At 39.2% G+C, this 13,170-nt stretch overlaps 1 protein-coding gene across 1 annotated transcript in view; it reads left to right on the plus strand.

The window, feature by feature from the left end:
• Nucleotides 1-13,170, plus strand: part of LOC134670633 (neurobeachin) — a 604,515-nt gene that overhangs the window by 275,468 nt on the left and 315,877 nt on the right. Inside the window, exons 6-7 of the mRNA XM_063528438.1 lie at nucleotides 7,260-7,381; nucleotides 11,347-11,472. Coding sequence (XP_063384508.1) covers nucleotides 7,260-7,381; nucleotides 11,347-11,472 — 248 coding nt within the window. The remainder of the gene's footprint in view (nucleotides 1-7,259; nucleotides 7,382-11,346; nucleotides 11,473-13,170) is intronic.

The raw sequence follows: 13,170 nt of genomic DNA on the forward strand, positions 1-13,170 counted from the left end.
GGCATGATGAGATACTGTTGACACAATTTCGATGTAGGTGTTAAATGGTTGTATTTGAATAGAACCTTTATTAACTTATTTTGTGACCTCTGTAAGCTGTTCATATGGGTAGCGGCAGCTGAACCCCATATTTCAATAAGATAGTCTAAATGCGGTTTTACCAATGAGTTGTAGATTGTATAGCAAATTTGTTTTGGAAGACATCGGGCTATACCACGTAAAGCTCCAGTGAGTGAAGTTATTTTAGCTCGAATTTTTCCTATGTGGGTTTTCCAAGTAAGTTGTTTATCAAGTATAAGGCCCAGGTATTTTTCATGGTCGACTCTATTTATACTTTGGTTATTTATTTTTAAGGTTTCGCTAAATTGAAGTTTCTTGTTTTTAGGAGCAAATATTATATAATTTGTTTTGTTAACGTTGATAGTTAGTAGGTTTCTTCGGAACCAGCTATTTAGTAAATTCAAATCAGCCTGTGCCTCGTTTATCAGATCCTGCATAGAGTTGCCAAAATAGAAAAGACTGTTGACTGACCCATTATAGACCTTACGGTGAACACGTAAGGTCGAACCCAAAGCATTGTATGTTGCGTGTCACGTGCGCCTTTCACTTGCATACGCAATTAATCGAAACAAGAGACATGCAAATTTTTACGACTGGTAAGTCTCGTTTCAAAGATCGAGTGACATACCTAGGATAACACCACAGACAAAATATCCTCCAGACTTAGCATAGCCACGCATACGGTAATTTTACTCCATGTTCGAGTCGAAAGTGTCTTTGTGTGACGTCCGTGTCTTTGAACGGACCAATCACGGCACGGGATTTCGCTCACCTCGTCCCGCGCACCCCCGCATTTTTGGCATCATCGGTTGCATGAAATAATTGCTCTAAACTCGGTCTAGAGGATTCCTAGCCTATGGATAACACCAAATACCCTTTCTGTATTTGAGGCCAGTTAAGGAGTCAATCCACTAAGAGCTGTTTCCCACTGACGTCCAGTTTTTGCGGGTACGGTTTTTTGCAGGATCCCGTTTTCTGTAGTATGCATGCAGGATCTCGCAAACAGAATCCTCGTGTGAATGTTACTATACTACTAAAACGGGATCCTGTAAAAAACCGCGCGTAACCAAAAAACTGGACTTCAGTGGGAAAGAGGCCTAAGTCTTACCCAACCCAACATTGGCATCGTCTGATTAAAAATAATCCTCTAGCTAATCCGTTTAAATAGAGCTATTTCAATTTTAAAGTATTCTTGTCTCGATTTTATAGATCAATCTGCCTCAATGTGTAAAAGTCCTTTAGTCGTTTGGAACTATGCATTATGTGTGAGTGTCTTCACAAAATTTTTCCTTGAACAAAAAGTAACCGGTAAAAATAAATAAAAAATCTATCATCGGAGTTTGGTTTGAACTGAATAAGGTCGTAGGCTCAGTTGCTAGAGCTTTCACTGTGAATTCAGATTGACAGTCATTAATATTTACTTGTCTTTTATTCAAACCAGATCTGCATACGCAACTAGAGCGAAATTAACGGACGATTACCGCTAATTTAAAATTATAATGAACTTAAGAAGTTAATTGTGACAGTCTGTCAAATACAGCGAGGAATTTTAACGGCATGGCGTCTTCAGAATCTTAATTAGGCTGATTCATTCAGTGTTGTCATTTAATTTTTTATCCAGAACTTTTATATTTTTAGAATGTATGAATATATTAAGATGAGATTATATAAACGACCTCAAACCTTCAATAAAAAAGCTTAGATACCTACCTAATCATTATGTTAAAGGCCGCTAAAGCACTTGACAAACCCTCTGCAGGTGTCCATAGGTGACGGAAATTGCTTACTATCAGGCGATTCGTCTGCTCGTTTCCCTCGTGTATCATTTAAGAAACTGACTTAATCGGAAGATCAGCGCTTGAAGTCGCCGGCAATATGCTGACATGAGCCCATTTCGTGGCACTTTATTCTCTCTCTCTCTCTCCTCCTCTTCTTTCCCCTGCCCTTATCCCACGTTATGTGGGGTCGGCACAACATGTTTTTCTCTTCCATTCTCCTCTGTCTTTCGTGTCCTCAGCACTCACTCCTTTCTTTCTCATATCCTCTTTCACACAATCCATCCTTCGTTTTTTGGTCGTCGTCTACCATACCCTCTCCGTCCATCAACATTCATCCCTAACATTCTTTTGCCTATATGGCATTCATCCCTCCTCATTACATGCCCATACCACGCTAACCTAGTACTCCTCATTTTCTCTCTCTCTCTCTCTCTCTCTCTCTACGTTTTGCTATGTGTAAATTTTCTTGTGTGTGTTTACGAATAAAAAATATTTTATTCAATTCTGTTCTGTGTCTTGCGCAAACACATAAACGCGAGTGAGATCCTTTATTTAATCTAATCAAGATTACATTTTTATTTCGAATCCCGTCCCGCGCTCGCTGGCCTTGAGTTTTTTAACGGATGTTAAATACGCGACCCCTCGCGAGTAATTATTAACAACAGAGGAAAAATTCTGGATGGCAGTAATTAAATCACGTCCTTTGCCTTTGGGGCTGTATTAAATTATGAGGGTACCTATCTACATACTACGACTTGAGGCTGTTCGACCAGCGAAGCGAGCGAGTTTTTCTCGGTGGGCAATCAACAGCGACTGTTACCTACTTGTTTTTCGGTTAATTATACACTAAGGGCCCCCCCACATCTGGCGTCTTTCGAGCGTCGGCGTCTACAATTCTATGGCCGACGTCGACGCAACGTCGACGCAGCGTCGACGCAACTGCGCAGCGACGTCATTTTCCATAGCGCTGGACCGACGCCGACAGACGCCGACGCTCGAAAGACGCCAGATGTGGGGGGGGCCTAAATGGGCTCACAGATTACCAGTTTGCCGGACGATATCAGCCTGTCAGTTGTTCGGAACTGTCAAATTTTGGGTTTAACTGACAGGCTGATATCGTCCGGCGAACTGGTAATCAGTGGGCTCCTTAAAACATGTCATAGTGTAACTTTTCGTTTGTTAAAAATTGCATAGAGGTAGGTAGGTATTGGTTATGATTTGTTTTTTTATAGGCATACTTGATCCTTAAATGAAAGGTTAATCCTTGTTCTATTCTCGTTCTAACTCAATTTAATAAACATTTTTTCTCAGCTGCTTTCCTCAAGGATTCTAATTTATCACATCGCCCTGTTAGTTGCTTTTCCGCTCGCCTGGTAACGCACCAGGCGAGCAGAGGACGCTAGGAGGTGTCAGTTGCCCGTCAGATCGGTGGATAAGCGCGACAGAGAGAAATGGGACGGTTGCGAGATTACTTGCGAATTAGATGGAGCAATCCGCATCCCAATCCGCATTGGGCTAGCGTGGGGACTATAGCCCACGCCCTCTCGCGCATGAGAGGAGGCCTGTGCTCAGCAGTGGGACGTATAAAGGCTGAAATGATGATGAATGATGAGATGGAGCATATTAAGACGCAGTCAACTTTTTTTAATAGGAGGCAAAGTAGCAGAATTGCCTGTTGGTAAACAATTGCCACCGCCCATTGACACCACACGGTTGGTTTAAAAGTTCGTCACCGGCATTCAAGATGGGAGTACGCTCTAAGTATTATTAAAGGTTAGAAGTTCTACATACAAGTCAGTTTGTGCTTAAATTCTGTATATTTTTATTGCTCTGAGCGTATTCATACTAAGTTCAGTACTATATGTATATAATATATTAGTATAGCATGTTCAGCTCAGGTGTAGCCACATAATTTACAACCTGTACTCTTATATATCTCTACTAATATTATAAATGCGAAAGTATGTCTGTTATTTACCTCTTCAAGTTTAAACCGCTGAATCGATTTAATAAAGTTGTGTATGGAAATAATTAGAGGCTAGGGGATGGACATAGTAGTATGGATATGGTAGTTTTATCAATCATCATCATCATCCCACGCAGACGAAGTCGCAGACAGAAGCTCCTGCCTTATACGGAGGTGTCTACGAGAAGTAATCCATGTCCGCCCAAGGCGAAGGGGAAAAAACGGACACCCAGCTAGGGCAGTATGTCACTCGGATTACGCCCGTATTTGAATAGGAATTGGTAATAAGGGGCGAACGCTTTCAGGATGAGGAACTGGAATAGTGATGTAATTATTCCCGGGATTTTTATCGAAACAGTTACATTTTTCAGAGGCCTTGGACTAAACTTGTGATAGCTAGGTATTTGAAATTTTCACAGATGATGTATTTCTGTTGCCACTATAACAACAAATACTAAAAACATAATATTATAATAAATGTTAAAGTGGGGCTCTCATATAACCAACGTGATTATTTGATGTTTTTTTGCGTAATGGTCCGTACCATTACGTACCTTCGTGCGCGAGTCCAGCTCGCACTTGGCCGGTTTTTTATATCAGGGTTCATCTCCTGAAAGGTGGTGCAATGACCTGAAAATTGGAACCAATTTTTTTGATAACTTTAGGAATGATGGAAATTTAAGACAAAAATGGACGACTACGCGAGAGGAACGCCTTTTCATACAAACGTCCCCTTTAGGACATTTAAGGCTCCCTTAAATCAGGAACGTCCCGGGAACATTCCGGGAATATTTCCTAGAACGTACGTACGTATAACGTACATCACTAATCTCAATGTCCTGCTATATCGATCTGTTTGAGGTCGTTTATGGGACTCGCTCGAGGGAACTAACGATGCTCTCTATACTTACGCATGTTGAATGGATATGAGTAATTGGATGGTTTATTCAAAATGAATAAACGAGAGATATTCCTGTACGTAGTACTTGACTAAATAAATCTATTGTGAGATTCAGCGTTGCGAGCTTTATTATGATACATATATCTCTGTAGAACCTACGAGTAATATGTACGTAACTTTATTTCTGTTATAACAAAGTACGAGTAAAATGATGTAAAAACCGGTCAAATGCGTGTCGGACTCGCGTTCTAAGGGTTCCTCCGTACATGGCCCAATTTTTAACAATGTATTTTTTTATACGGAACGTGAATAAAATGTCTTTAAACACCCGTAGGAGTCGGATCAAAAACTAAGTAATTAAGTCCGACGCACGCTTGACTGCACATTTCTAATGAGTTTTTTTGTCATCTATAGGTAAAAAACTATTTTCTGTTTTTTTTTTCAATTTTACACCCTTTAGTTTCGCAGATAAAATAGGAGGGAGGGGGGATTGTCAGACAGACAGACAGAGCACGAGTGATCCATATAAGGGTATATAAGGGTTCCATTTTTTCCTTTTGAGGTACGGAACCCTGAAAATGATGAGTTATTTGAAACATAAATTCATATAAATCACCTGCCCGTAGTTACTCGCCACTCCAACCTGGATTTGAGGCATTTTAGTTTTGCGGGATTTCTCTTATTTTCCTCATCCTTACAGCTAGTGATTTATATTGCGAATCTTGAAAGTCGAAACTTGCCTCACGTTTGGGCGTTGGCCACGAACAACGAAATATAATAGCAACATTATAGTTAAGGCCGGGAAACTAAGATTGCTGGCCGAGTGAAATATAGCGTGCCAACCGGGCCGATTAGTTGCTCGACGAACTATTGTAATTCAAAAAGTTGCTCCGTGATGCAGATTAAGTGATTTTTCACTGGTGAATAATCTTAGTACGGAAAACCATTACTTTTTAAAGTGTGTTTGAACCTACGTGATTTATTTATTATCGAGCGATAGTAAAAAAATCAGCATTCGAATCGATGAAGTCACTAGAAAAAATCCTCTAAATTGCTAATTACATTTTTGCCAACCGTATTGTGATCTAAAAAAGCAATACGATTTTTTTTAAACTCCGCTCTCTTAAGGAAGGTAATTTTGACTGAATTGTCAATACTATCATGACTTTCGCACCAAGAACACATACTTACACATTCGTTACATCTAATACACGATTAACTGACTATTCTCGACCGTATTACACCAAGATTAGGTCCCGAATGGGCCCTTCAACTTATCCCTACTCTCGAAAATGTAAAAGATTGGAAAAGTCCGTAAAAACGGTTCGTATGTAGATTTTATTGATACGATATCTCGAGGATTCTGTGAGCCCCTCGGTATTAGATAAGTCGTATTGCCCCTTTGCCGCGTCTTGGGCCGGATCCAACATTTATGTACGGCGAGATCTATCGAGTGAGACGTGCGTCGCGAGATTCCTTTGCGATACTGATGTTAACGTAATGATTGTATGGGATTATGTAATCCTGGTATGTGCTCATGTGAAGTCCTGTTAAAGTTATATATGTCACAATTACGCTTTTATCTTTCTTTCTCTTTCGTTTTAAATTATAAAACGGATTCGATTTATGTCATACGATTATCTAGATACGTCACGTATAATGGCCAACGTTAATAATGTATAGGTACTGTTACATAATTTATTTGATCAATTTAGTTTCTTGTAGTTTGCCTAACCTAAAACATGTAACGTTATCTTAATTAGGTACATTACACGTACGATAATTGTGTTATTAAACTATCAAACAGTAATTTTCAGCCCGCAGTAGTAGGTAATAACATTTTACGCCTACTATTCTCAGATGAGAGTCGATACTTTAAAGTTAATTGGAGCAGAGCCCTAAAGGGATAACATGACCTTTATATACCAAGTAATTTAAATAAATATACCTTCATTGTATAAGTAAGCTAAGAACTTATTGGCAGGTATATATTATACAGGGTGGCTAAAAATAACTGCATTCCCGTTGCCAGGCAGGTTTTGGGATTATACTGAGCATCTTGTACTATGGGACCAACCGGGAAATCGCAAAAAAGAATTTGGCTGTTTCATACATTTTGGCTGGTCCATTTTTTCGCGATTTCGGGGTTTGTCCCATAGTAAAAGTTGCTCAGTGCAAAACCTCACTGGCAACGGGAATGCAGTTATTTTTTAGCCACCGGGTAGGTATATTGGAATAAATTACAAAGAATTTATTTTGTAATTTGTAACCATAGAGACAGTCACCCTTTGTCCTTTCTTACACGGTTTTTTATACTCACGACGGAAGGTAATCATAATATTATACTTTTACGGTAAATATAGCATACCTACCGAGGGGTTACGGGACGGGTGCAGTTTGGTTTGACGTTTAAGTGGGTATTTGTAAAGTTGGAGAATTACGTACCATATTCGTTAGGGTTAGTACTTAGGTTTTTGAAATGTTCGCGGTTTGGCTCATCACTTTGCATACCTATGGATTAGATATTATAACTGATGAAATTTATTTCCAACAGGCGGTGGTGCTCCCTCCGCTGGCGCGGTGGCCCCACGAGAACGGCTTCACGTTCACCACCTGGTTTCGGCTGGACCCCATCAACTCGGTCAACATCGAGCGTGAAAAGCCCTACCTTTACTGGTAAGTTATGATATAACCCTGAGAATGACTCCACACTAGCGTCTCCCGAGCGTCGGCGTCTCGTCAACTCTATGGCTGCTGCTCGACGCAACCTTGGCGCAACTGCGCAGCGACGCCATTTTCCATAGCGCTGACTAGACACCGATGCTCAAAAGACATCAAAAGATGCTCAAAGGGCCACCCCACATTTAGCGTTTATCGAGCGTCGGCGTCTGGTCAGCGCTATGGAAAATGACGTCGCTGCGCAGTTGCGTCGAGCAGCGGCCATAGAGTTGTAGACGCCAACGCTCGAAAGACGCTAAATGTGGGGGGGGTGGCCCAAAAGATGCGTGGGGTCGGAATAATTTACGAAAATTAGGCTTTCTAGTCCGTCTATTTTATGGAGTCCACGGGAAAAATGCGTAACCGAAAACAGTTTTTGATCCCACATAAGATCTTGCCCGAGATTTTTTCTAACACCAGCAACACTTTATACCGATTACTACTACATAATTACATATATATCTGTACATGTTTAGAACATTGCCTTTATTATCTGTTGGTAAATTGTCACATAAGTTACACATTGTTGTAGTAGGTATACACATTGTTATGTGTACCTATAGTCTACTCTAGTATTGTACAAATTGAACGCTTTTGATCACTTAATGACTCTATTCAAAATCATTAGGGAAGGGAATCCTTTCCCTTCCCTTACAAGAACAACATATAAAACTGTCTCCACAACACCGAGGATATAAGGCCAACAATCCGCTTTGTAGCCAATTAGTGTTGAAAGCCGTTTTGTGTTCGAATCGGCGTGCAGTCGCCCGCGCCAACTTTTCATTACATTTGAGCGAAGCGATCCCTCTGTGTAGTTTATGTTATCCTGGTGTAGTTGGTCACTGGTTTACCTCTTTTGGTTGAGGTTTTCTTCAATTTTTAGGTTACATAAGGTTTACAAAAAATTGAATAGGTATGTCATCTTACAACACAATAAAGAAAGCGATTCTACATACATATTTATGATTCAATTTAGTAAGACTTTATAAGTTTTATTTGATTAATTAGGCGGACCCCTTTTGAATTACCTTATCAATGTGTACACGATGATTAGGATGACTATATGTACAGTTATGTACAATCAAATAATTTTTTTTACTACCCATTTCGTACCTTGTCACAGTGACAATCTGAACAATCAATATAATTATACAGGGTGCAATCTTTTACGTGATACAAAAATAGTGTATCTAGTTCCGCTCATGCTGGAGAATATAATGCATTTATTCAATTGTTTAAATTAGTCTTATTTAAAACTTCATATTTTTCTAACAAATAATTTAATCACAAACTCAAAGTATGGACACCCTACATTTTATGACAATGACACTTCACGAGTTTTATCAATTATCTTATCACTGTTATTGATGATTGATAAGTTCCGTACCTTAATTACCGATTCGAAGAAAGCCTCATTAATTTGAATAATTTTCTCTTAAGAAATCTTGGAGGGACTAGCGTTACCCAGTTTCCGCTGGGGACAGCGACATCTAGCGTTTAACAAACAAATCTGTCACCTAAATGGATTCACGTAGAGAAAGACATTTTTTTACGTAAATCAGTTTTTCAGCGTCAAAATTTCACATCATGGGACCATCGGTCGTTCTCGATTACACACAAAAGTTACCGATAATGCCTGATTGCATTACACGGCCAAGTTATCAACATTTGCGAGTGGCTCTACATTACCGTGTGGTGATTGTACTTCTACATAAAGACTGTTAATAATAAACGAAATAAGTAGACAAAATTTATTTACAAAATGAAAACTAGTATACTTCAAACGTATTTTAATAACTGTTCAAAATGTCCACCACCTTCCTGCTGGCATAACTCCGACGCCGTCTTAAATTGTCTCTAAGTTTGCGAAGTACATACTCCTTGGCTCTCACAACATCAAACGCCTGTATAATTTTTTGGCGAAGCTCTGCGACAGTATGCGATTCTCGCTCGTAAACTTGCCTTTTAATCTCACCCCATAAAAAGAAGTCTAGTGGGGTGAGATCAGGGCTACGAGGTGGCCAAGCGATGGGGCCATTGCGTCCAATCCATCGGTCGGGGAACTCCTGATTTAAGTAGTTTCGAACCCGTAGTGAAAAGTGTGCAGGAGCTCCGTCTTGCTGAAAGTGTAAGTTCTCTAGATTTTCATCAGGAACTCCCATCAATAATCTTGGTAAAACGTTTCTTAGCAGATCCTCGTATTTAGGCCCATTTAGTGTACCTGCAATAAAATGCGGCTCTATGACGCAGTTATTTAGAATGCCTGCCCACACATTAAGCGAAAAGCGAGTTTGGAATGCATCTCTGCGTGTGACATGTGGGTTTACATCACTCCACCAGTGTTCATTGTGGACGTTGAACAATCCTATTCTTGTAAAGGTCGCTTCATCTGACCACAAGATGTTGAGATGTAAGTGACCTAGTAGCCATTGGCAAAACTGTGTCCTTTTGCCGTAATCCGCGAGAACAATATCCTGTACACACTGAAAGTGGAAGGGATGTTTCCCTCGGGCATTCAACAGTTTCCACATAAAAAAAATGGGATGTTCCAAATCGAGCCGCGGCTTGCCTTGTGCTGGCTTGTGGGTGGCGGTGAAAGTACTCCAGTACTCGAGTACGGAACGGTTCCGCGTACCGTGCTCGTCGTCCTCTACCTCGGGCATGTTCTGGGGCCGTAAACTGGCCATAAGTCCTTAAATTATGGACAGTACTGTTTATAAGACGACGTGTCGGGATTGGAAGTTCCGGATATTTTTCATGGAACAATATCTGAGTTTGCACCGTACTATGGGTCGTAAAATAAAACGACACCATATCCGAACGCTCAATATGCGTAAAAGGATAGGGAGGAGGCATTTTTAAAACTTGGTAAATTTTTTGAGTTAGATGATTATTTTGACAAGTCATGTCACGTCGACAGTTGTCGAAATTATTTGTTTTAAATTATTATGGTACCTATCACTCTAGAGTATTTACTGTAAAACTGATACTAAACTTTTTGTTCATTTGTAAAGAAGTAGGATGACCATTCATATGGAAAAAAAGAGGATATCTTGCAACTGAAATTAAAACTGAATAAAGCAAGTTAGCAATCGAGACCTTTGTAAGACCTCTTAGTTGTGGGAAGAAGTATATGAAACACTAATTTTGTATCACGTAAAAGATTGCACCCTGTATTTTTATTTTATTTTACAAAAGTCGCTCATACTATTGTCACTGTGACAAAGTACCAAAAAGGTCGGAAAATAATTTCCTTGACTATGCTTGCAGCAATACCATATATTAGAAAAGAACGTGTGACATAATCCAACTTAAATGCATAGAGCATACATCTTTTTGCGCGCTTTGTTGTGCAAGATATTAAGCGGTTTTCTAGAAGTGTCTTAAAAAGTTAAAACAAAAGTAATACTCTGACAGTAGTAACTTATGTAACACGTAATAACTTATGCAACTCTTTCAACAAACCTACTCTCGAAAGTTTACGATTTTCAAGTTCTCTTGATACGACACTCTGTCGTATTCGAACTTCAAGATATTTACAAGAGGCGACACGTACTAGATCCATTCTAGATACGTTATAGTTTCGATATCAACTCTCTTTTGCAGCGCAACCAATGTCACTTTTACATTGGATAGAGTAAGATATCTATTAGATGTTAATTGGATCTCTAATTCATATCCTGTGGAAATCGTTCAGTATCTCCAGAACCGCGCAAATGTCAAATGATCTAACCTGTCAAATTTGACAGGTCTTGGTGATGTCTAAAAGATATTTAATAGATGTCTATTTCAAAATCCGAATCGGGCCCACTGACGGTGCAAAGAAAAACTCCAGTCGACTGTAAACTCCTGTTTTAAAAATGTTTTTCTTTAAAAAACTTTCCTTTTTGTTTAACTTGTGTGGCGTTGATGGATTGTTCCAGCTTCAAGACGAGTAAAGGCGTGGGTTACACGGCGCACTTCGTAGGCAACTGTCTAGTGCTGACCTCTATGAAGGTGCGGGGGAAGGGCTTCCAGCACTGCGTCAAGTACGAGTTCCAGCCCAGGAGGTAAGATAATCCTACTACTCGGTAGATAGATAAGATGTCGATGTAGAATAACCATTTAGGGTTCACCCTAATTTAGTTGTCAATACTAATGGTATGACATCTCTAATGTAAAGTAAACCCTAAATGGTTCAACAAATATTGTGAACGTACCATAGAAAAGATAACAGTAGGGGATCCGACTATGCGTCAAAAGGATCTACCATTCTCTAGTAACAGAATAAAAAGAGTACTACCTTACATACAGAATTATCACTGTGTAACAAAGCGAAACGACGAAAGGCCACGAGCCTTATTTACCTTCATCCTTTGTCGAATGTCGATTTATATAGGTTTTAGTCCGATACCTAGATCTCGAAACCTAGCCAATAAGCTCAGTCTCCATTCGAAGCACTCACTGTAGGAAATTCCGTCGAAACCGCACTGGGTTTACCGTTCAGGAATACACGAGGAGGGTCCAATTATCGAGACAATACAGTGAAGCCAATCCAACATTGGCAGCTAAATATTAATACTATTTGGACCGATTTGGGCAGAAAATATACAAAAACCGAATTATAGACAAAAAAATGTATGCAACATTTCGTTAATTTCTGAAAATACCATTGGGTGCGCCAATGTATTGTATACGTCGTAACATATAGATTTTTAGGACATACGGTGAAATTGCGCTTATAGTGTACATAATAGGGAACTCTATCTGACGAGAAAAAATGCGATAACAAAATAAAAATCGTCCCATTTCCGATTAAAACCGTTCCGAAAAACGGGCGTCTTTCCTTTAAAAGATTTGTACAGCTTTTAAGAAAAAGGTTAGATTACTTTGAACATATCTATAAAGGTCTATGTTATGATCTGCAGAAAAGACACATTACCATAACTCATACTAAAAATTAGAAAATGAAGTAGATATCAATATCATAGGTACACTAAAGAAAAAGTAACCAAGTCCTAAAAAAATTTGACCCTATTATCTACCCAACCCGTGTATTATAGCTAAGAACTGATGTAAGATTATAAAATTTTGAAAGGCTTTATCTCGGAAAATATTAGATGTACAAAGACAATTCTAGTGTCTTATTGTAGCAAATTTAGTCTACTTTAAAAACGCCCTAGGAAGTTACTACCAAAAACTAGTACTTTAGGGTTATAATCCCCCAAATCTAAAATAAATTGCGGTTTATTCGATTTTCGACAAAGTTGCGTTCGGCGCCCGAGGTCACAAACTTGGATTATTCATTGGGCCAACATCATAAACAAGCCTGCAATAAATCAGAACTACCGAATTTGACGCAAACGCAAAATGTATAATTATACTGTATTATAAGGTTAGTCCTTATTTTCCTGATCCAAAACATTGTAGGTCATACCTTTATATTTCATAGGTACTTATTGAAAATAAGTTTCAACCATTTTAATACCTTCACTTAACGAAATTATACAACTATTGACACTATAGTTGTATAATTTCGTTCGTAAATTTTGTACACCGGGGCGTGACAATAGTTCATATAATTATCAATTATCTTATTAGAGAACTGCTCCCGTGCTATTCGGCTCAATATCGTCTTGGTTAATCCAAGCATTAGCTATATCAATTATCTTTACGACGCAGACCCTGATAATGACATATCGGAAACAAAACCAGCTCAATTGGACATACGAAGTGAAAGGCGCAATGTGAGCGTAATACCTAGTTAC

The sequence above is a fragment of the Cydia fagiglandana genome, chromosome 14 (genome assembly GCF_963556715.1).
Source record: "Cydia fagiglandana chromosome 14, ilCydFagi1.1, whole genome shotgun sequence".
Lineage (NCBI taxonomy): Eukaryota > Metazoa > Arthropoda > Insecta > Lepidoptera > Tortricidae > Cydia > Cydia fagiglandana.